The sequence below is a fragment of the Canis lupus genome, chromosome 7, assembly GCF_011100685.1.
Source record: "Canis lupus familiaris isolate Mischka breed German Shepherd chromosome 7, alternate assembly UU_Cfam_GSD_1.0, whole genome shotgun sequence".
Lineage (NCBI taxonomy): Eukaryota > Metazoa > Chordata > Mammalia > Carnivora > Canidae > Canis > Canis lupus.
Genome location: NC_049228.1, coordinates 66,628,699 through 66,652,426, shown reverse-complemented (window position 1 = coordinate 66,652,426; position 23,728 = coordinate 66,628,699). Strand labels below are relative to the sequence as shown.

Below are 23,728 nucleotides of genomic sequence, written 5' to 3'. Positions count from 1 at the left end.
GAGGGGCAGAGGAAGAATGAGAGAGAGAATCTTAAGTATGCTCCAAGCCCAGCACAGAGCTTAACATGGGGCTTGATCTTACGACCCTGAGAGTACAACCTGCTGGAACCAAGAGTCTGATGCTTACCCAATTGAGCTACCCAGGCACTCACTCCATAAACAAAAAATTTTTTTCATAAACAAAAAATTTCTAAATAAAATTTTAGCATATTGAATCAAACAATATGTTAAGAGGGTAATATATCATGACCAAGTGGATTTATCCCAGGAATGCTTGGTTGGTTTAACATTTGAGTATCAATTAATGTTTACCATGTTAACAAACTAAAAAATAAAGTCATATAATTATCTCAATAGATGCAGGAAAAAAACATTGACAAAATCCAATAATTATTCCTGATAAAGCCTCTTAACAAACTAGAAAAAAGGGAATTTCCTCAGCCTTATAATGAACATCCATAAAAAATCCACAGCTAACATACCTAAATGCTTTCTTCTCAAGATCATAACAAGACAGGTATGTCTGCTCTTACTACTTGTATCCAGTTGAGCTGCAGATTCTAGCAGTGCAGTCAGGCAAGAAAAAGAAAGAAAAGGCTTCCAGATTAGAAAGGAAGTCATAAAACTGTCTTTATTTATAGACCACAGGCGATCTATGTAGAAATTTTAGTGAAATCAACAAAAAAAGCTATTAGAACTAATAAGTGAGCTTAGCAACATTTCAGGATACAAATATCAATTGATACAAATATCAATTATATTCTGTATGCCACCAACAAACTATCAGAAAAATGAAACTGGGCCATTTCCTCACACCAAACACAAAAATAGACTCAAAATGGATGAAAGACCTAATATGAGACAGGAATTCATCAAAATCCTAGAGGAGATCACAAGCAGCAACCTCTCTGACCTCAGCCACAGCATCTTCTTACTAGATATGTCTCCAAAAGCAAGGGAAACAAAGGCAAAAATGAACTATTGGGACTTCATCAAAATAAAAAACTTTTGCACAGCAAATGAAACAGTCTACAAAACCAAAAGATGATCAATATAGAATGATAGAAGATATTTGCAAATGACATATCAAATAAAGGGGTAGTATCCAGAATCTATAAAGAACTCATCAAACTCAACACCCAAAGAACAAATAATCCAATCAAGAAATGGGCAGAAGACATGAACAGACATTTCTCCAAAGAAGACATACAAAGGGCCAACAGACACATGAAAAAATGCTCCACATCACTCAGCATCAGGGAAATACAAATCAAAACCACAACAAGATACCACCTCACACTAGTCAGAATGGTGAAAGTTAACAAGTCAGGAAATGACAAATGTTGGCAAGGATGCAGAAAAAGGGGAACCCTCTTACACTGTTGGAAATGCAAGCTGATGCAGCCACTCTGGAAAACGGTATGGAGGTTCCTCAAAAAGTTGAAAATAGAGCTACCCTATGACCCAGCTGTTGCACTACTGGGCATTTACCCCGAAGATACAAATGTAGTGATCCAAAGGGGCAACATCACTCTAATGTTTATAGCAGGAATGCACACAATAGCCAAACTATGGAAAGAACCCAGATGTCCATCAATAGATAAGTGGATAAAGAAGATATATATATGTAATGGACTACTACTCAGCCATCAAAAAAATTCTTGCCATTTGCAATGACATGGATAGCACTAGAGGATATTATGCTAAGGGAAATAAGTCAATCAGGGAAAGACAATTATCATATGGTCTCACTCGTATTTGGAATTTAAGAAACAAAACAGAGGATCATAGGAGAAAAGAGGAAAAAATAAAACAATACAAAAATCAGAGAGGGAGACAAACTGTAAGAGACTCTTAATCATAGGAAACAAACAGGGTTGCTGGAGGGGAGAGAGTGGGGGATGGGGAAACTGGGTGATAGACGTTAAGGAGGGCACCTGATGTAATGAGCACTGGGTATTATTTAAGACTGGCGAATCATTAACCTCTTCCTCTGAAACTAATAATACATTATATGCTGATTAATTGAATTTAAATAAAATTTAAAAAAAAGAAAGTTGCCCAGGACCACATAGCTCATAAGTGGCACAGCCACAATTTAAATCCTGACAATGTGACTCCAGAGTGTCACCTCTGTGCTGTGGTGTTTTTACCATCAGCAATTTGGAAGAGAAATAGTGAAGTTTTGTCTGTTTCATTTTAATCTCATAATCAAGCAAATATCACTTAAGAGTATTATTTTTTTCAATCCTCAGTGTTTTATGTTGAAACCTCAGCACATTAGAAACAAATAAATCTCTCTTTTTCTTAAAAAAAAAATGGTAGTTCAATTTGGAGAGGATTCAACACAATCCAAATCAAATTCCAGAGGTTTTTTGGTAGAAGTTGACAAGCTAATTCTAAAATTCATATGGAAATGCAAATAACTTAAAATAGCCAAAACAACTCTGAAAAAGAACAAAATTGGAAAGCTAACACTTCTTGACTTTGAGAATTATAAAGCTGAAGTAATTAAAACAACATGGTACTGGTGTAAAGACATACAGTTAGATCAGTGGAATGGAATAGAAAGTTTAGAAATAAACTCACACACATATATGTACATTTAACAAAGGCGCAAAGGCAATGCAGTAAAGAAAGGATAACCTTCTCAACAAGTAGTGCTGGAACAATTGGGTATCCATATACATAATCATGAACTTCAATCCGTATCTCACACCACATACAAAACTAATTTAAGTGGATCATAGACTTAACTGTAAAACTACAAAATATCTAACTTCTATAAGAAAACAGGAAAAAGGATCTGTGACCTGGGTTAGGCAAAGATTTCTTAGATACAGCACCAAAAACAATCCATAAAAGAACAGATTGATAAATTGGGACTACATTAAAATTAAAAAATTCTTATTAGAAGACACTATTAAGAGAATGAAAAGACAAGCCACAGCCTGGGTAGAAATCCTTGCAAAACATATATAAGAATTGTATTTAGAAGAAAGATTTTTAAAAAACTCAAACCAGTTTTTAAAATGGGCAAAAGATAACATAGATGGCAACTAAGCACATGAAAAGATACTTAACACCATTAGCATTAGCAAAATGCAAATAGAACAATGAGATATCACTACACATTTATTAGAATAACTAAAATTAAAGGACTGACTTGACCAAGCATTGATATGGAGGAATTGGAATTCTAATACACTGCTGAGAAGATAAAACAGTTAAAACCACTTTGGGAAACAGTTTGGTAGTTCCTTAGAAACTTAAACATATATCTATCATATAGTCTAGCCATTCCGTTTCCTAGATATTTGCCCAAGAGAAAGGAAATATATGACCATATAAAAACTTGTGCATATGGGACGCCTGGTGGCTCAGTGGTTAAGTACATCTGCCTTCGGCTCTGGGAATAGTCCTGGATTATTGGGGTCAAGTCCCACATGGGGCTCCCTGCATGGAGCCTGCTTCTCCCTTGGCCTGTGTCTCTGCCTCTCTCTCTCTCTGTGTCTCTCATGAATAAATAAAATCTTTTTAAAAAATGTTCATAGCAGCTTTATTTGTAATTCCAAAACTGGAAACAACCCAAATGTCCTTCAGGTGAATATTTATCCGTTGTTATATGTCCATACAATGTAATACAACTCCATAAACAGTAATGAGCTACTGATATTCATAACAGCAATGAATCTCAAAATAATTATGGTGAGTGAAAGAAGCCAAACAAAAGAAAAAGTAATATCGTGTTAATCTGTTTATATGTAACTCTAGCAAGTGCAAACTATAGTGACAACAGGTCAGTGATTGGGAATGGGGGAGCAAGAGAGAAACAGGAAGGAGGAAGTACAAGGAGGTAGAAGATTTAGGGATGATAAATATGTTCACTATTTGACCATGGTGATGGTTTCACAGGCATATATATGTAAAAACTTATCAAATTGTTTACTTGAAGTATGTGCACTTATTGTTAATTATACTTAAAGCTGTTTAAAAAATCAACAGCGTAAGAACAGATTAGGAAGTATCTTGTTTAGTATTAATTTTAGGGGGAATTTTGTTTCAATTGAGTCCAAAGTAAAACACAGCTGACCTAAATAACTATTGCAGCCTCATAGAGCATTAATAAGCATATGGTGCTTTACTGGACACCATATGAGGTACATAAACGGGTGCAGAGCACCAATGCTTTAGTAGACAGAGGAAAACCTGTACAAGGACAGTGCTTACCTTGTTGACCACTTAACCCATAGATCCTAGCAAATTGACACATGGTAAGTGCTCAGTAAATAATTGTTGAATAATAAATAAATAAATGCAGCAATAGGATTCAGTATGATAGGTACTGAAAAGTGTCTCCTGGATTTGGGGATTAGATCATTGATAACTTGGCAAAAACAGTTTCTTGAAATGCAATTACCCTTTAACATCATGTAATCTAATAGTGAAGTAAATGCTCACCTTGTACAGTAAAGTAGTTCTGATGCCAGTTGTTGGTCCACATATAACTATTTTCTATCTTTATTTTTAAAGATTTACTTATTACAGTTTTTGAAACATTTACATTTAAGAAATATTCATGTATAGATAGATAGAATGCTGTATTCACACATACACAGTGAAATTTCTCGTCCATGCCCTCTCATTTCTACATGTCCCCACCAAACAGGTAATCCCTGTCACTAGTTTCTCATGTATCTTTCTAGATATTTTATATCTATTCAAGCAAGTACAAGCATAGATTCTAATTTTTAAACATTTTTTTACTCCAAAGACAGTATTTTGTAAAACTGTTCTGCACTTCACTTTTTCATATAGCTATCTCTTAGAAATCTTTCCAAATCAATAAAGTTTCCTCATTATTTTTTTACTGTTGTGTACTGTTATACTATGTGGATGTGCCATAATTTATTTACCCTATCCACTAATGATGGGCATTTATATTGTTTTCAAACAATGCAATGACCCTAGGTCAAACATGTACTCATTTGTAATTCCTATAAATGCTGTAAATTACTCTCCATAGAGATTCTACTAGTACATGTGTGTCAGTTTGTATTCCCACAGAAGCTCACTAACAAAGTTTATTTTTGAACTTTTGGATTTTGTCAATCTGATGGTGAAAAATAGTATATGTGGTTTTAATTTGCATTTTCCTTATTGTTGACATTCAGTGGTCTTTGCATTTGTTTAAAGACTATTTGCATCTTCTTTTTATGAACTTTAAGTTCCTTTACCTTGACTTGTTTATCATAGTTTGGGTTCTGCTGGAATCAGAGCCCAAAGAACAGATTTGAGTGTGAGTAGTTTATTTGCGTAGTGATCCCTGCAAGCAGGAGGAAGCCAAAAAAAAGTGTGTTTTCTGTGTAGTTGCTGTAAGCCAAGAAGGCTTGAATCTACTAGATTCTGTAAGAAGCATGCAGAATGCCTCCCAGAACTATCCTTCCAAAGAATGGAAAGCTAGGACATTTATTCTTAGTTCTCCATTAGTTCAGGGCTGCCCAGAATTGTTAAACTTCCTCACATTTCTGGACCACACACAAGGCTAAGAGCTTGATGGCCTTTCATGAAGAAGGCCCTGAGATAAAAAGCTCAAGGAAGCTAGATACGAGCTTAGGTAAGATGCTGCCCCCAAGAATCTGAATTCACACAGAACTGTCCACCATAGCACCTGCTGAAATCAAAGATGGGCCAAAGGGATCTGGTATGGGGCAACATAGGATCTCCAATAGTAAGCCTTTTTCTTATTGACTTATGTTGACAGGAACATAGTGTAATAGTGATTTATAAATATTATCCTTGGTGTATAATTTTGCTTATAGTGTTTTTAAAATAATAGCTTTATTGAGGTATAATTCATATGTCTTACAATTTACCCATTAAAAATGTACAATTATGGGCACATAGGTGGGTCAGTCAGTTAAGCATTTGCCTTTGGCTCAGATCATGATCCCACTAGGGTTAGAGCCTCATATTGGGCTCCCTGCTCAGTGAGGAGTTTGCTTCTCCCTCTCCCTCTACTGTTCCCCCTGCTTGTGTTGCGCTCTCTCTCTCTCTGTCAAATAATTAAATAAAGTCTTTCTTTAAATGTACAATTAATATTTTTTAGTATATTCACAGAGTTGTGCAACCATCACCACATAAACTTCAGAACATTTTCATTACTCCATCCAAGAGAAACCATCTAACCATTATTGGTCACTCTCTATTTCAGCCCTCCACTTCCAGCCCCTGGGAACTACAATCTACTTTCTATTTCTATGAACTTGTCCATTCTGGGCATTTCATATAAATGGAATCATACAACATACGGCCTTTTGTGACTGGCTTCTTTTATTTGGCGTATGGTTTTCAAGTTTCATCCATATTGTAGTATGTAGCAGTACTTGCTTCATTCCTTTTTACTGCTGAACAAAATACCATTTTATGGATATGCCACATTTTATTTATCCATTTATTATTATAGACATTTGGATTGTTTCCACTTTGAAGCTATTAGGAATAATGCTGCTATGAACATGTGTGTATATAGATTTTTGTGTGGAAATATGTTTTCACTTGTTTCTCATTTCATACCTATGAGTGGAATTCCTGGGTCATACAATAACTGTATATACCCATTTGAGGAACTTTTTTCCAAAGAGTCTGTACCATTTTACATTCCTACCAGCAATGTGTGAGGGTTCAGTTTCAAATCCTCACCGGCACTCTTCATTGTCTATTTTTTATCTTAGACATTCTAATGACATAAAGTACTATCTTCCTGTGGTTTTGATTTGTATTTCTCCAGTGGCTAATGATGAGCATTTTTTCATGTGCTTATTGGTCATTTGTACATTTTCTTTGGAGAAATGTCTGTACAAATCATTTGCCCATTTTTCAGTTGGGTTATTTACCTATCTTGAGTTGTAAAGTTTCTTATATTGGATACAATTCCTTTATCAAACATATGAGTTGCAAATATTTTTCCCACTCTATAGGTCGCCTTTTTACTCTGTTGATGGTGTCCTTTGAAGCACATTTTTTTTTCATGAAGTTCATTTATTTTTTCTTTTGTTGCTTCTGCTTTTGGAAACCACTGCCTAATCCAAGGCTATGAACATTTACTCTGTGTTTTCTTCTAAGAGTGGTATAGTTTTAGCTTTTACATTAAGATCTATAATCCATCATTGCTTAATTTTTGTATATGGTGTGAGGAAGGAATCCAAGTTTATTTTTTTGAATGTGGATATCCAGTTGTCCCATAATCATTTGTTGAAAAGATTGCTTTTTTACCCATTGAATTTTCTTGGCACTCTTGTCAAAATTTAATTGCCCATAAAATGCAATAGTTTATTTCTGGACTCAGTGCTATATAAGAATACCAGTCAGATTAACACCCCACCCTTATGACTTAATTTAACCTTAAATACCTCTTTAAAAGCCCTGTCCCCAAATACTGTCACATTCTAAGGTACTAAGCATTAGAGCTTCAAAATATGAGTTTGGCGGGATGGGGGCAGACATAATTCAGTCCGTAATAATGACATACAGTTGTTCACAGTATTCCTTCATAACCTTTTTTTTTTAGAAGTAATGTTGCCAGGGATCCCCATGTGGCTCAGCGGTTTAGCGCCGCCTTCAGGCCGGGCAGTGGTCCTGGAATCCCGGGATCGAGTCCCACGTGGGGCTCCGTGAATGGAGCCTGCTTCTCCCTCGGCCTGTGTCTCCGCCTCTCTCTCTCTCTGTGTCTCTCATGAATAAATAAATAAAATCTTAAAAAAAAAAAAAAAGAAGTAATGTTGCCATAATGCCCTCTTGTTCATTTTTCATTTTAGTAATTTGCGTCTTTTCTCTTTTTTGTTCTTGGGCAGTTTAGCAAAAAGTTTGTAAATTTCATTATCTACTCAAAGAACAAACTTGGTTTTGTTGATTTTTGCTGTTGTTTCTCTATTCCCTATTCATTCATTTTGGCTGTAGTCTTTATTTTTCTTCTGCTTACTTTGGGTTTAATTTGCTCTTCTTTTTCTAGCTTTTAAGGTGATTATTTGATTTTTGTTTTAATATTTTGTTTTAATATAGGCACTTATAGCCATAAATTTCCCTCTGAGCACTTAACAGGATCTCATAAATTTCCATACATTGTGTTTTCATTTTCATTGATCTTAAAGTGATATCTAATTTCCCTTGTGATTTCTTCTTTGACCTATTGGTTATTTAGGAGTATGTTGTTTGATTTCCACAGTTTGTGTATTTTTCAAATTTCCTTCTGTTATTGATAGCTCACTTGAGGCCATTGAGTTCAGAGAAAGTAATATGTAAGACTTGATTTCTTTTGAGTTTACTGAGGCTTGTTTTATCAGCTATCAAATTATCTATCCTAGAGAATGTTCCTTGGGCGCTTGAGAAGAATGTGTATTCCGCTTTTGTTGGGAGAATGTTTTATTGATGTCAGTTAAGTCTAGTTGATTTATAAGAGAGTCTTCTGTTTCCTTGTTGATCATCTCCCTAGTTTCTCTATTTATTATTGAAAGTGGAATATTATAGTCTCCACCTATTACTTTTGAATTGCCTATTTCTCCCTTCAGTTCTGCCAACCTTTACATCATGAATCTGGGGCTCTATTGTAGGTGCATATATGTTTTTAATTGTTGTGTCTTCCTGGTTGGTTGACCCTTTTATCAATATAAAATATCCTTCTTTTTCTCTAATAATAATTTTTATTTAATTTTTAAAATTTAAATTCACTTTGCCTCTAATAATAATTTTTGTCTTTTTTTAAAAAAAGATTCTATTTATTTATTCATGAGAGACATACAGAGAGAGAGAGGCAGAGACATAGGCAGAGGGAGAAGCAAGCTCCCTGGCGGGAGCCTGATGTGAAACTCAATCCCAGGACTCAGGAATCATGCCCTGAGCTGAAGGCAAACTCAACTGCGGAGCGACCCAGGCATCCCAATAATTTTTGTCTTAAAGTCTATGTTTTCTGATATGGCCACTCCAATTCTCTTCTACCTATTGTTCGCATGGTTATAGTGTGTTTTGTCATACAGATTTCTTAAATTTTAGTGGAGCTGAATATCTAAACTTTTCTAATGGCTTCTGTGTTTTTAACAATAGTTTGACCTTTTCCTTTTGAAGATGATAAGTAACTTCTGTGTTGTTTCCTATTATTTCTGTATCTTCCGTTTTTAAGTGTATATCTTCAGTCCATTTTGGTGTTTAGTGTAAGATGTAGGTCCATCTTAATTTTTTTCTTATATATCAAATTTCCTCAATACAATTTATTGAATGGCTCATCTTCATTGCTGCTTTGAGGTACTACCTTTATTTTATACAAAATTCTCTTATGTATTTGCATCTATTTCTTACTGACTTTTTTATTCTATTCTTTTGTTTACTAATGCACCAAGACCACAGTATTTATTGACTGAGGTTTTATAGTAAGTCTTATTATATCATCATACTAGACTCCCCTCATGTCTCTTATTTTTCAGAATGTTTCCAGCTATCCTTGCATGTTTATTTTTTATATCAACATCACATAAATTTGCCTACTTTAAACATTCTAATAGTTTTAATAGTAATTCTAATAATATCTAAACTTACTGGTATTTTTTTAGGATCATATTAAGTTCATAAATTAACTTAGATTGATTTTATCTTTTTAACATTGAATGTTCCTACTCAGAAACATGGTATGTCTTGATATTTGTTCAGATCTATTTTCATGATCTTTAGAAATATTTTTTTAATTTTTAGAAATCTTTAATATTAAAGGTTAAAATACATATAAAAATAGACTAGCAGTCAATAAAACTGAAAGGCAACTATGGAATGGGAGAAGATATTGTCAAATGACATATCTTATAAAGGGTTAGTATCCAAAATATAAAGAATTTATAAAACTCAATATCCAAAAAATGAATAATCCATTTTAAAAATGGACAGAAGACATAAATAGACATCTTTCCAAAGAAGACATACAGATGGCCAACAGACACATGAAAAGTTCAACAGCACTGATCATCAGGGAAATGCAAAGCAAAACTACAATGAGATATATCACTTCCCACCTATCAAAATGGCTAAAATCAACAACACAAGAAACCACAGATACTGGCAAGGATGTGAAGGAAAGGGAACCTTCATTCACTGTTGGTGGGAATCCAAACGGGGGAAGCCACTGTGGAAAACAATATGGAGATTCCTCAAAACGTTAAAAATTAAATTACCCGGGATCCCTGGGTGGCGCAGCGGTTTAGCGCCTGCCTTTGGCCCAGGGTGCGATCCTGGAGACCCGGGATCGAATCCCACGTCGGGCTCCCGGTGCATGGAGCCTGCTTCTCCCTCTGCCTGTGTCTCTGCCTCTCTCTCTCTCTCTCTGTATGACTATCATAAATAAATAAAAATTTAAAAAAAAATACAAAAAAAAAATTAAATTACCCTATGATCTAGCAATTGCACCACTAGGTATTTACTCAAAGAATACAAAAATACTAATAAAAAGGGACACTTGTACCTTGATGTTTATTGCAGCATTATTTGCAATAGCTAAATTATGGAAACAGCCCAAATGTCCATTAAGTGATGAATGGATAAAGAAGATGTGGCATATATATACAAATGTATATATACACAATATACATACATATACACACAATGGAATATTACTCAGCCATAAAAAGAATGAAATCTTGCTATTTGCAACAAAATGAAAGGAGCTAGAGTTATGATTCTAAGCAAAAAAGTCAGAGAAAGACAAATACCATATGATTTTACCCATATGTGGAATTTAAGAAACAAAACAAGCAAAGGGAGAAAAGAAAGAGGCTAATCAAGAAACAGACTCTTAACTATGAAGACAAACTGATGGTTACCAGAAGGGAGGTGGGTGGGGGGATGGGTTAAATAGGTGATAAGGATTAATGAGTGCACATGTTGTGATTTGCACTGGATGATGCATGGAATTGTTGAATCACTATATTGTACATCTAAAACTAATACTACACTGTATGTTAACTAACTGGAATTTAAATAAAACTTTTTAAAAAAGACTAATATAATGAACCAATACCAGGACCTATCACCCAGCTTCAAATTTATGAGCATGTGCCAATATTATTTAATCTTACTTTATCTCTCCTTTTTTCCCTAAATATGCTAAAAAAAAAACCAAGACATCATATTAAGAAGTATTGTAAAGTTTTCTGCATCTAGTTGTGTATATTTCTTATTAAGCTTACTCCTAGGCATTTTATCTAACTATTGATTAATGTTCATTATTATGAAGATTAATTTCCGTACATTAACTTTGTTCTTTTTCATTATTTAAGAAATACTAATCTCTGCTAATTTGAATTCAGTGATTTGAAAAAATAAGATGAATTACTATCCTTCATAATTTAACTACATTTTACTTATATGTTTACCTGGATTATTAGAAATATGCTAAAATTATAAACTGTAGTAAGTTACTAGTCTTGTTCCAAGCAATATGATTGTGGCCTGAAACATAATGACCAACCTATATAATAGCACAGCAAACTCATCTGGGATTTCTACCCTATACGATTCTCTATTAAGACATGAAAAACAGTCTTCAGTTTCCTGCAACATTGTAATGTTGAATGTGCACTTGCTGACCTCTATTCTTCCTATAGACCTTAAAATCACTCCCTGGTGGTAAGTCCCGCCCTCAAAGAGGCACATTAGCTCTTCTGAGCCAGTAGGAGACCATTTCAATTTTTTGACTTCTTATGAAGACTGATTAGACATATCAGGAATCACACTGTGGTTTATATACTTATTTTTTAAAGGTTTTATTTACTTACTTGAGAGAAGGAGAGGATGAGAGAGAGAGCATGAGTAGAGGGGTGGTGGAGCAGAGAGAGAGGGAGAAGCATGCCCCTCACTGAGCAAGGAGCCTGGACACAGGGTTCGATCCCAGGACCCTGGGATCATGACCTGAGCAGAAGGCATATGCTTAACTGACAGAGCCACCCAGGCGCCCCTGAATACTTATTTTTTGGATAATTCCTAATGTAGTACCATCAATATCCTACTCTTTAGAGCATTTTTTCTTTTCAAACTCTCAGAGAGTTTTAATGGTCCCTTTCAACACTTGCTGGTATTAATTGATTAAGCCATTCTGGCAGAGTAGAGTCAAGGATTGGGAGTTTATACTCATTTATAGTCATTTTGGAATAATCCAGTTGGCTTTTGTGTTAATGTTCCCCATAGCCTGTCTGAAATGGCATGTAGTTTTTCTGAGCTGAATTATTTTCTGAATCCAAATAGGAACCTTCTTTTGGATATGCCTGGTTTTACATAGGTAAATTAATTTGAGTTTATTCCAAAACTTAAAGCAAACTTTCCCTCAGAGGAAAGTGTTTCTCCTACATTGCAATGACTTAGTTTGCAGGGCACCTTTTAAGTGACAACATCATCTGAATGGAGATAAATATATTTCATTAAAATACAGCTTTAAGGGGAGCTGTGGAGATAGTGTTAATATGGCATATAGTAATATCCTTGATCCCACATCATATGACTTTGATCAAGTTAAATGACTACCACTCCTTAAGGTAGTACTACCTACCCCATTCAGTTTTTATAGGCATTATGTGAATTGATATATTAAAGTGCTTAGACTAGTACCCAGTACATAGGAACTTCTAGTGATTTTTTGCTGAATAGATAAAAAGAAAGTAAAACCCGAATACAGAGAAACTGACTTTCTTAAAACAGGTCAAGAATAAAACTGAAATTTACAATCTGCTTTCTCTCACCTCATTCTTATTGAATTAACTTCCTTCCTGCATATAAAATAGTTTCTAATTTGAACAACCTCTTTCATTTTCCAGATTCACCGATTCTCAGTTCAGCTAATTCTGCAATCAATTTAAGTGGAGCTCAGGACCTGACCCGGAATAAGAATGTTGTGAAACCACTGGCTTTATCTTTGCAGGTTGTAGGGAAGACTTTTGCTGCAGGTGATGTTTTCCTCACTTATATTTCTTTGGTAAATACATAGTTTATAAAAAATTTGTGTGAAATCATGTTGCCAATTGGGTAGAAGAAAACAGCTCTTTCCCATCAGTTGAAGACAGTCTATAATATTGTATTATTATACAAAGTTTTGTATTCCTTATGCTCTAAGCAGAAGAGTCAAGGAATGATATCTGGCACATGGGGAGACAGAGGTTGGTTCTGTTCAGCAAACATCTATTGGGTACCTGCTATTTTGAGGAACAGAGGATACAAATACAAATAAAGCTCAATCCTTGACTTATAATGTACGTATAACCTAGCAGAGGAGATAGACCTATAGGAAAATATTTTCAGTACACTGCAGTAAATACAACAATTCGTTGGGGGAGCACAAAGGAGGGAGAGAGTTTTTAGCACAGCATTTTAGAGAATAATGAAGAATGAGTTCTTGGAGGAGCTTGGCTTTAAACTATGAGGAGATACTCGCTGCATGGAGGAGTGGGGTAAGATATTTCAAATTCAGGGGAAAGCCAGGATCAAAGCTTGAAGGGAAAGGAAAGGAAAGAAGCAGTATGACATGTGCAGGAACTTCCAGTGGTTTGGACTTGTTAGAACCATAAAATGTAAAACTCCGGGAGTGGCAGGAGGGGAGTGAGTAGTGTGGGCAGGGGAAAGGTCACAGGAGGCCAGGGTAAGAAGCATGATTTTATACTATAACTTACGGAACAAAGGAGTAACATGATCTGATTTGAACTTGAGCTAGAACACTTTTGAACTTGAGCAGAAAAGAAAAAAAGAAGGTAGAAAATTAGTTGGAGGTCATTTCAATAGTCTAGGTGAGAAATGATGAGGCCCTTGACCTGAGTTGGAGAGGAGAAAACAGATTGGAGAACTACTCAGGAAGTAAAATCAGAAGAATTTGGCTGATTAATGTAAGCATGAAGCAGAAAAAGGGGTCTTAGTGTGTACCCATCTGTCTGCTAATGGTGACACAATTATTTAAGACAGGAAATACAGAAGGAGCAGTTTCTTCAGGAAGAGATTGTGAGATCAACTGTGGACATGTTGACTTTGAGATATTCATATGTCCAAGTGGAGCTGCTCAACAGTCATCTAATTTATTGTACATGAGATTAAAATCACAAGGGTAAATAGGATCTGCTAAAGAGAAAGGTAGGGTAGGGCAAGCTGTTAACTAAGGATAACATTTTAGGAAATTCCAGAGTTTAAGGAAAAGAAGTGGTCAGAGAGGTAGAAGAAGAATGAAAAGAAAGTGAGCCTATCATTCTTGGAAATTTAATGACAGGCATCATAATTTATCCTGACCACTTTTATTCTTATTCTGTTCCAACAGGTTTTTTTAAGATTTTATTTATTTATTCATAAGAGACACACATAGAGAGAGGCAGAGACACAAGCAGAAAGAGAAGCAGGCTCCATGCAGGGAGCCCGATGTGGGACTTGATCCTGGGTCTCCAGGATCACGCCCCAGGCTGAAGGTGGCGCTAAAACGCTGAGCCCCCAGGGCTGCACTGTTCCAACAGTTTTTGCAGGATCTTCCTTCTGGTTAGATGATAGACTTGAACAAACTGAATCCAAGATTTTACAGTATTAACAAAGTTAATAAAATTATAGATCCTGGCAGTAACCAGCATGGTTGCTAAAACCACCAGACGAAGGGCTGATGGACAATTTTATAATTTGAGACTTGGGTTAACAACTCTTGAACCCACTGATCAATGTTAAAATCTTAAGAAGAAAGAAAGCTAGTTATCATGTGCCTGCTGATGGAAGAATATGGCAATATTTATGAGATGCTCTTGCCCAAAAACTAAAACGTAAATCTAAACAAGCCTCTACTGTATGTTGGTAAATTGAACACCAATAAAAAATAATTTTATTATAAAAAAATAAAATAAATAAAAATAAATAAACAAGCCTCTATATCTAACAATTAATATATAGAGGGGATGTGAAATGACACCATGGATAGCCAATTAGCAAAATTCAGACAATGTAAAATTCTGCCAGATTTTCAGCAAATTAATTGGAAAAAAAAAAAGAAGGGGAACCCTACAGATTAAGGGAGGCTCTTGGAGGGGGGAAAAAGGGATGCAACTGACACTATACAGAGTCTGGAAAACTTGCTCAGCAAAAATGACATCATCCTAAATCTATCTGCAGTGTATGACCTTATCCTGATTCAAACAAATTATTTTTAAAATTTGTGAGACAGTCCATGAAATGTGAACACCATTATATAGTGCAAAATGTGAATTATTATATTAATAAATTAAGTTTTTAAAAAGGGGGTTTAAGGGATATAAAAACTAAATTCAATGTGTAGATTCTTTTGGAACCCCAATTTGAGGAAGTCCACTTTAAAAAAAAAACATTTCTGAGATAACTGGGGTAAATTTGAACTCTAATGGGATATTTGGCATTAATAAATTATTAATCATTGTTGATTTTAAATATAATGATATTGCAGTTATGTTTTTAGGAGTTCTTTTCTTTTAGAAACTCATACAGAAATATTTATGGATTAAACAATATAAATAAGTTTGCTTCAAAATAATCTAGAGCAGGTATGTGGGTATGTTGGGTGAGGGGGAAGAGAGAAGGAGTATCTTAATCTATATTTATCTAAAGCAAGATTGGCCATGTGTTGATAAGTGTTGACTCTGGGTGGTAGGTATGTACTTTATTATACTATTATCTCTACTTTTGTAAGTTTGAAAATTTCCAAGATACCAAGTTTAAAAAAAAAGTGTTCTCTTTTTTTCACCCACCATCTCTGAAGACATCACTGAAAATGATTCTAAAAGATCTCTTGGAATCCTAGAAAATTATTTTTAGGTGACATTTACTACATTTACTAACTCTGATGGTTATGGTCAGTTTTACACAAGTGAGCTGTCTTATCAGTGAGATGTCTTTGAATCCTAGAGTGTGAGGTTAATTGTGTCATTGCGGTGTCACAGAACACAGTGTGTTGCTCAGTTTCTGTTCTGAGTATTCCTCTTGTGTGCTACAGATGCTGCTAATGGAAACAGTAGCCATGGAGGGAAGAGCAGTGCATCCAGCTCCACTCCAGCCCGCCCAGGGAATTACTCTTTGTCACCAAGACCTAGCTATGCATCAGGAGACCAAGGTACAATTACCCATCTTAGAGTTTTGAAATAATGCACCTTAATTATGGAAGAAGTACTATGGAGTCTGAAATGATAAATTATCTGACAGTACACTCCCAGTTTTTCCTTAGCTTCTCATCGAAGGCTTTGAAGGTTTATGATTGGTGTGAACAAAGATGATTAAATATCTTGGTGATTTACAAGGATGAACCTACCTAGAAAATAATGTTGAAACAAATGAATAAGGAAATGTCTTGAAAAACCATGAGCTTTGCTGACTAAAGTACAGAGATCAAGGTTCTTCTCTGTTACATGACCCTGGGCAAATCTGAGCCTTCCTTTCACCATCTATAAAATGGTATAACAGTATACTTATCCTACAATGTCCAGTGCTGTTGATGGAATTGAATGAAATAATCTGACTAAAACTGTAAATTGTAAAACAGCATACAAATGTTAGGTGGTATTGTTAGAGTGACTTTTTCTTTTTTTTTTAATTTATTTTTTATTGGTGTTCAATTTACTAACATACAGAATAACCCCCAGTGCCCGTCACCCATTCACTCCCACCCCCCGCCCTCCTCCCCTTCTACCACCCCTAGTTCGTTTCCCAGAGTTAGCAGTCTTTACGTTCTGTCTCCCTAAGTGACTTTTTCTAATTTTATCTTTACCTCTAAAGGAGTGGCTTAGACTTTCTGAGTATAATCAAATTAAAGACTCTGTTACTTTGAATTCTCTTCTTTCTTCCACTGCTAAGGACAAGGTTCATCTTTCTTTTTTTTTGCCTTAGCTACCATGTTCATTTCTGGGCCACCAAAGAAACGACACCGGGGATGGTATCCTGGGTCACCTGTCCCACAACCTGGTTTAGTTGTACCTGTTCCTACAGTTCGCCCTCTTTCAAGAACTGGTAAGATTTCAACGGAAGATGGGTTTTAAGTCTTTTTGAATTGGCAGAGATATCTTCTACTCCTATTCTTTCCCTGAACCTTTGAAGATAAATTTTCTTAACCAATCATTGTGTCCAGTCTTATGTAAGGAAATTAATAGTAGCTGATATTTTGTCTCCATCGCATCTGCCTTCCCTAAAAGTACTTGCGCCATCACAACAGATCTTAATTTACTATCTGGCTTTGTTTTGGTCTACAGTATCTATAAATCATTCTTTATATAGGGCATAATGCTACTAACCCACCATCATAGGGCAAAAATGGGCTTGCTTTGCTATTTGTGGTGTTAGATATGTTCTCCTGTTCTCTGGTTCCTTTTGTGACATACACCTTTTATTTCTGGTCTGGACGGTTTCGTCTGTGACTAGAAACCTGAAAAACCAACTGATTCTCCTTTATAATAGCTAGCCATGGCCATTGGGGGCCTACTGGTAAATGTTTAAACACTGGTCTACCTTGCTGTACTAAGCACAGACAAATGTAAATATACCAATTCTAAGGCATAAATGGGATTCTTTAAAAATTTAAATTTTTGTTTGCTCTAGATTATACTGATTAATGATGAATATATTCTTCACTCTTTTCTATATTTTTCAAATTTTCTTTAATGAGCAAATAAGCCATGATAATTGCAGTGGGGGTGGAGGGAGTTAAATAACAGAATCCAGAAGATTGCATGTAGAAAAACAACTAGAAGGAAAAACTAGGAAAATGCTAAACAGTAGTTATCTCCAGATGATGTGATTATGATTGGGTTTTTTTTTCCCTTTGTTTTTCTCACTTCTAATTTTATATAATAAACATGAATTAGTTTAATTACATAACAATGAATGAACCATTAGACTTCTAAAACTATATGAAAAGTTTTAAGACTATGTTGATATCAGTTGTATTTCATTTCACTTTCATGTCTAATCCTTCTTGTCAAACAACTTTTTTTCCAGAGTCCCTTTTATCTGCCCCCGTTCCACAGACTCCACTAACTGGAATTTTACAACCTCGACCCATTCCTGCAGGGGAAACTGTAATTGTTCCTGAAAACCTGCTGAGTAACTCAGGAGTTAGACCAGTAATTCTGATAGGTAAGGGAAAGGAATTCCAAGTTGCCTGTTTCTCCAGTTCAGTGTTTGTGTATTTACCAATGCACTCATGCATGTATTCATTCAGCCATATATTGATTCTTTCAGCTTTTAATGGTCAGCTCCCTCATGCTGTTAAGCATGTGACTAGAAGTTGGGAAGAAGGGAAAGTCCTTTTGCCCACAGGGAGCACTGTTTAGTGGGGAGTCCATCATGTAAATAAGTACAATATTGTGAAACTTGGCTAGTAGAGGTTTACAGCCAAGAACTACAATAACTCAAAGGACAGAAAGCTTAACTCTGCCTGGAGGGAGTTTGAGAAGACTTGTCAGAGGTGATGTTCCAACGGGAGGGTTGGCGAAAGTAGACAAGGTTGGGGAAAAGGATGTTCCAGTCAAAGGGAGCCAAACCACAGAGAAAAGAAACAAGCTGAACCAGCTAATAGACCCCCCTTGGGAGAACTAGGAGGTCCCAGAGTTGCATATCTGAATCATGGAGAAGTGTTTATGAATCACTTATCTTTATAGAGTCTGAGTCCTTCCAAACTGTCTGTAAGTGGAGGTGTAGAAATTTAGAGGCCCTTAGATTCCAGGACTAACTTAGTGCTTTTCAGACTCACATCAAGAATTACCTCATTTGGGGACTATGTTAGCTCAGGAGACTACCTGCTTTACCTTTAGGACTAAATAGATGGGGTGTTTAAACCCCACTGGATCATTTGGGTATGTCTATGTGAGATGTTATCTGATTTTTTTTTTTTTTTTTTTTTTTGGTTGACTTGAGCCTACTGGCATGGATGGTTTTGCTTCAAGCCCTGTCCTTTATCAGGCTGTCCTATCCACTGCTCCTGGGCCTATAGGTACTGGGAGAAGAATCCCAGTTGTTTAAATTCCATATGGTAAGGAAGTTCTTATTGAACATTTGAGTGGCGTACATAATGGAGTTAAGCCTTGGAAAGATATGTAGAACATGGCGACCTTTTGGAAAGTCTTACAGAGGGACTGCCCTCTTCATTATACCACCCAAACAGGTTATATTTTCAACATATTTTTGTCCTATCTACTTCTAAGATAATTTGAGGCTATATACTGACATTTGAGAAGAGAATATAAAAATGACTAAGATAGCAGAAAGGAACCTGCAAGTACTTGGGACTAGAAGGATTCTGCTTTGAGCTTATTAGCTTTTTAAAATGTTTAAGAAAACCTCAGGAAATGAAATATGTTATTGTAGTTTGTTTTGTGTCTTCTTATATGGAAAGAAACTTGATCAAGAATTTTATTGGAAAATATTTTATCATTACAGTTTTACAAAAGGATGCAGAGATGTTTTGCAAATTCTCATCAATCCTCTGTAGCAGATATGATATTAACATGTCCCTTCTGTGGGAAACAGAGATAATATCGTCTGAGTCTTGTGCTTCCTGTTCATCTGATTTAATAGAAGAGTAGAATTTGGAAGCATTGAGGAAATTCCCTAGAATATTTGAGTGATTTTGCTTGGTAGCCATCTCAGAGGGCAGGAAACTTTGTTAAGCATCTTTGATCCTAGTTGGGCAAGTACCTGGTTGAACCTTAAAAAGAAATGTTGAACTTTATTGACCTGCTTCTATTGGGGCAGGCTATGGCACTTTACCCTATTTCTATGGAAATGTTGGTGACATTGTTGTGAGTCCTCTGCTGGTGAATTGCTACAAGATTCCACAGTTGGAAAACAAAGATTTGGAACATTTAGGGTTGACTGGCAGCCAACTCCTGAGCGTGGAAAACATGATTCTTCTGACCATACAGTATCTTGTACGGCTAGGTAAGCGATTTTCAATAATTATTTGGTGGTGACAATTTTTATTCTTTTTTGCAACATGCTTTTTTCCTTTCTTTCCCCTCTTTCTCACGTTCATCCACTTGTCCATCTCTTACTTTACCCTTTTCATTTCTAACATTCTTTTCCTTCAACCCCACTCTCTATGACTGTTCTCTTTCTTCTCCCATTTCTTTTCTAGTCCTTTCTCCCGCTTGCCTTCCCTCACAGCCCATTTCTCTCCTAACTTCTCTAGAATCTTGCTTCTTTGGGTCCTAGAGGAGATAAATTGCGCCACCTAGTGTCCAGTCGCATGATGGTCCTAAGGTCTCCAGAGTGGTACATAGAGGAAGAACCTCAAAGGGCTGTGTCAAGGGTACCCTTCTCCCTTGGGGAGTCTGGCCAAGCCTCCCTTCTGAAAGTGCAGGTGTCATCTGGAATGTAAATGAAGCCATTGCCTTACACATTTACAGTTTTCTACTTAGCCTTTTTATCTTGTTTATCCACTGTCTCTACATCCATTTTTTTCTTCTCCAGCTACACCCCTTTGATGTAGTCCCATCATGTTTTTCTTCATTGAGGCAGTGTCTGTGGACCTCCCTGAAAGGCTCTTTAGGCTGTAGGGTAAGGGGGATACATAGGTCATGAACCCTTCACTTCCTTTATTTGATATACCCTCCTGAGCTCCACAGTGGGTGTATGCAGGTGCCCTGACAATACTGTGGTGACTCAGCAACATTTACATTGCAATGTCCTTTATTTTGCAAACTGCAGCAGGTCATCTAACATGCAGCCTAATTATACATTCACTCTAGGGCCGCAAGCCACTCATTTACTTTGGAAAATATTCAAGATGTAAAATTACACATAAGAATTTTCAAACATTAAAATAATCCACAAGAGTACAGATTAAATTTCTTAAGTGTTAAATAATAAAAATACTGGGATAAACAATGTTAAAAAAAGAAAAGTTTCAGCTGGCCAAATTTAGTCTTTGGAGCAACAGCTAGCAACTGTGGCTGTAAGGCTTGGTGCCCCAAGAGTCTGAAGGCCTGCTTTGACATGGGCTTTTGAAACTTGCAAGGCTTTAGATATCTCACGAGCCACTTTGATGATAAACCTAGGACTTGCTAATCAGCTGATTAGTGGGTAATAAAATTATAAAAACCACCTGTGTCTGCAGCTCATTTGGTGTCATAATTTTCATTACTACATATACTGACTTTCAACTATGTTCCAAGATCGAAAAGGCTTCCAGATGCCTCCAGAATTAGTAAAACAAGCCCACATAGAGTAATGCTATTTATTGGAAAACCAAGCCAATCAGTACAGCACTTTTTTTCAATTTTAATATCAATTTAAAATATCGAAGTCCAAGCAGCCCAGGTGGCTCAGTGGTTTAGCGCCGCCTTCGGCCCAGGGCCTGATCCTGGGGACCTGGGATCGGGTCCCACGTCCCTCCATGCTCCCCTGCATGGAGCCTGCTTCTCCCTCTGCCTGTGTCTCTGCCTCTCTCTCTTTCTGTATGTGTGTCTCTCATGAATAAGTAGATAGGATCTTTAAAAAATAAAATAAAGTATCAAAATTCAAGTTAATTAAATGAACTAAATGATCAAAACAAAATGTCTCTCCTCAAATTACTAAAAGCTCTTACCTTAAAAAGAAAAATCTCTATCCAATTAGACCTCTCTTCTCTGCCCTTTAAGATCAGTTATTTCTAGAGTTTTACTGGCAACCAATTAATATATCTCTCAAAGTGCAACATGAATGGCTACTTGTTGTTTTTTTTTTATCTAAATTTTGTACATTAGGACACCTCTTCTCAGCAACTCCCTTCTTATGGAGTCCTTGAATTTTTGTTTGTTTATTCATTCGTTTGTTTATTTTACCTTTAAAGGTTTTAAAGAGGGCAGCAAGAACATTTTCACATATGCTATTGCTTATAGACTTTTATATTTAATCCAAACTTTTAAAAGAACAAATCTAATACTTTGATGGCTTAGTTGCCTGGACATAAGAGGGAAAAAGAAAAACAAGATTCTTCAGAAGGAAGAGGTCTTTCCACTATAGTCATTTAAAAAAAAAAAATCAGTCTGTTCTGGATGCCTGCGTGGCTCAGTGGTTTAGCGCCTGCCCTTGGCCCAGGATGTGATCCTGGAGTCCCGGTATCAAGTACCGCATTGGGCTCCCTGCATGGAGCCTGCTTCTCCTTCTGCCTGTGTCTCTGCCTCTCTCTCCATGTGTGTCTCATGTATAAATAAATAAAGTCTTTCAAAAAAATCAATCTGTTATTTCACAGCCTGAAATCTTTTGACGTAGAAAGTGAAATTAGCAAATCCATTGATCATTGGAGGGCTCTGAGTCTGGAACCTTGTCTTTTTTTATTACGGTAGCCCTATCTCAAAAGCCATCAAAACTGATGCCTAGGCTAAGCTGAGTTACTAGAGACCAGCAGTTGATGGGGAAAAAAATTACTATTATCAAGCTTGTGGGAAGTGGAGAAAAACCTCCTGCAATTTAATCATAAAGGCTGAGGATGACGGGAGGTGATTGGAAGCAAGGCATTTTGCTCTCTTACCTCATTTAAACTTTGGTACTTTTTCCTCTATTTCTCAATTCCTAACAGTAATTCAGTCAAAATTCTATTTAAAAAAACGGGTCTTAAGGCAATGGAGAATGCTATTATGAATATGTTTGATAATCTTATTTTCTGGGAATGCTTTTATATGTGAAATTAATTATGCTGCCTAATAGAACATGTTACTCAGTCATGGTTTAGAGTGAGCCTTATGGGCACAACTATTCACCAGGCCTCTGAGCCTTCAGGGGGTCTATGAGAGGCTGTAGGGAATGGCAGCAGAGCCACATGCTTTTGAGCTGTCATTTATTCTGATGGAAGAAAGCTTTAAATAGCCACTTTCCCTTCAACTCATTTATACTGTGCATTTGTACAGTCAATATAAATCTATACACTTTGAGCTCCTAGTATGTACCTAGTATGTACCTAGTGATCACTGCCCATGATGCTAATTTTATAAAGCAAAATGAAGACAGAAGCTTTGGCAGCTTCTAGGTGATAAAAAGGCATCTACCTTCCTCTAGCAGGCAACTGGGGGGGGGGGGGGGGGACGGACATAAGAAGTATTAACACAATGTTACCATTGCAGGGTTCTTGCCCTCTTTTTCCATGGACGGCAGAAAAAACTCTGAGAGGATTTCAGTCTCCCTCCCTTTAGCATCCAACCAATCATGAAAAAACTTATTTCCTCCAATTTAAATTATTTTAAAAATATTTAATATTTTACCTACTTTTCTATATCCTAAAAATATTACTAAAACTTCATTTTCTTGCTTTCCCAGAAAATATGAGCGGGGCTCTGGAAAGCCAGCTTAAATTCCTATTGAGGAAGGAAAGATTCTGACTCATTCAAGGTGCCTCCTTCTCATATAGAAGTCCAGTCCTTTACACGTGTATTCTTCCCCAAGGGGATTTTAGCCCTGGGTTCTGAAATTAGTGTTTGATCTCAGGTCACAGACACTGAGGGGTTCTATCTGTCTACCAGAGCCTGAGCTTTCAAATCTCAGGTCTGCACAGCAAAAGAAATGACTGAAGAGCAGGAGTGAGCGTAGTCTCACTGGTTTCAATTTAAACTAAATGTAGGAGTTCATTTGAGTCCCTTGGATGCCAAATATCGACTTGCTTGTTTTATCCTAAAGACTGGTTGAGTTTATAAAGAGAATCAGAGAAACAAAATCCCCCTAATTCCAGGGGCTGTCGGTCACCCACATAAAT

The 23,728-nt window shown here is 36.3% G+C and overlaps 1 protein-coding gene across 5 annotated transcripts in view; it reads left to right on the top strand.

Annotated features, from left to right (window-relative positions):
* The window catches only part of GREB1L (GREB1 like retinoic acid receptor coactivator), a 269,160-nt gene that overhangs the window by 160,875 nt on the left and 84,557 nt on the right, over nt 1-23,728 (top strand). For all 5 annotated transcript variants that reach the window (XM_038543678.1, XM_038543677.1, XM_038543676.1 and 2 more), the window contains 5 exons: nt 12,846-12,974; nt 16,010-16,126; nt 16,897-17,016; nt 18,001-18,138; nt 19,756-19,941. In XM_038543678.1, the coding sequence (XP_038399606.1) occupies nt 12,846-12,974; nt 16,010-16,126; nt 16,897-17,016; nt 18,001-18,138; nt 19,756-19,941 (690 nt within the window). The remainder of the gene's footprint in view (nt 1-12,845; nt 12,975-16,009; nt 16,127-16,896; nt 17,017-18,000; nt 18,139-19,755; nt 19,942-23,728) is intronic.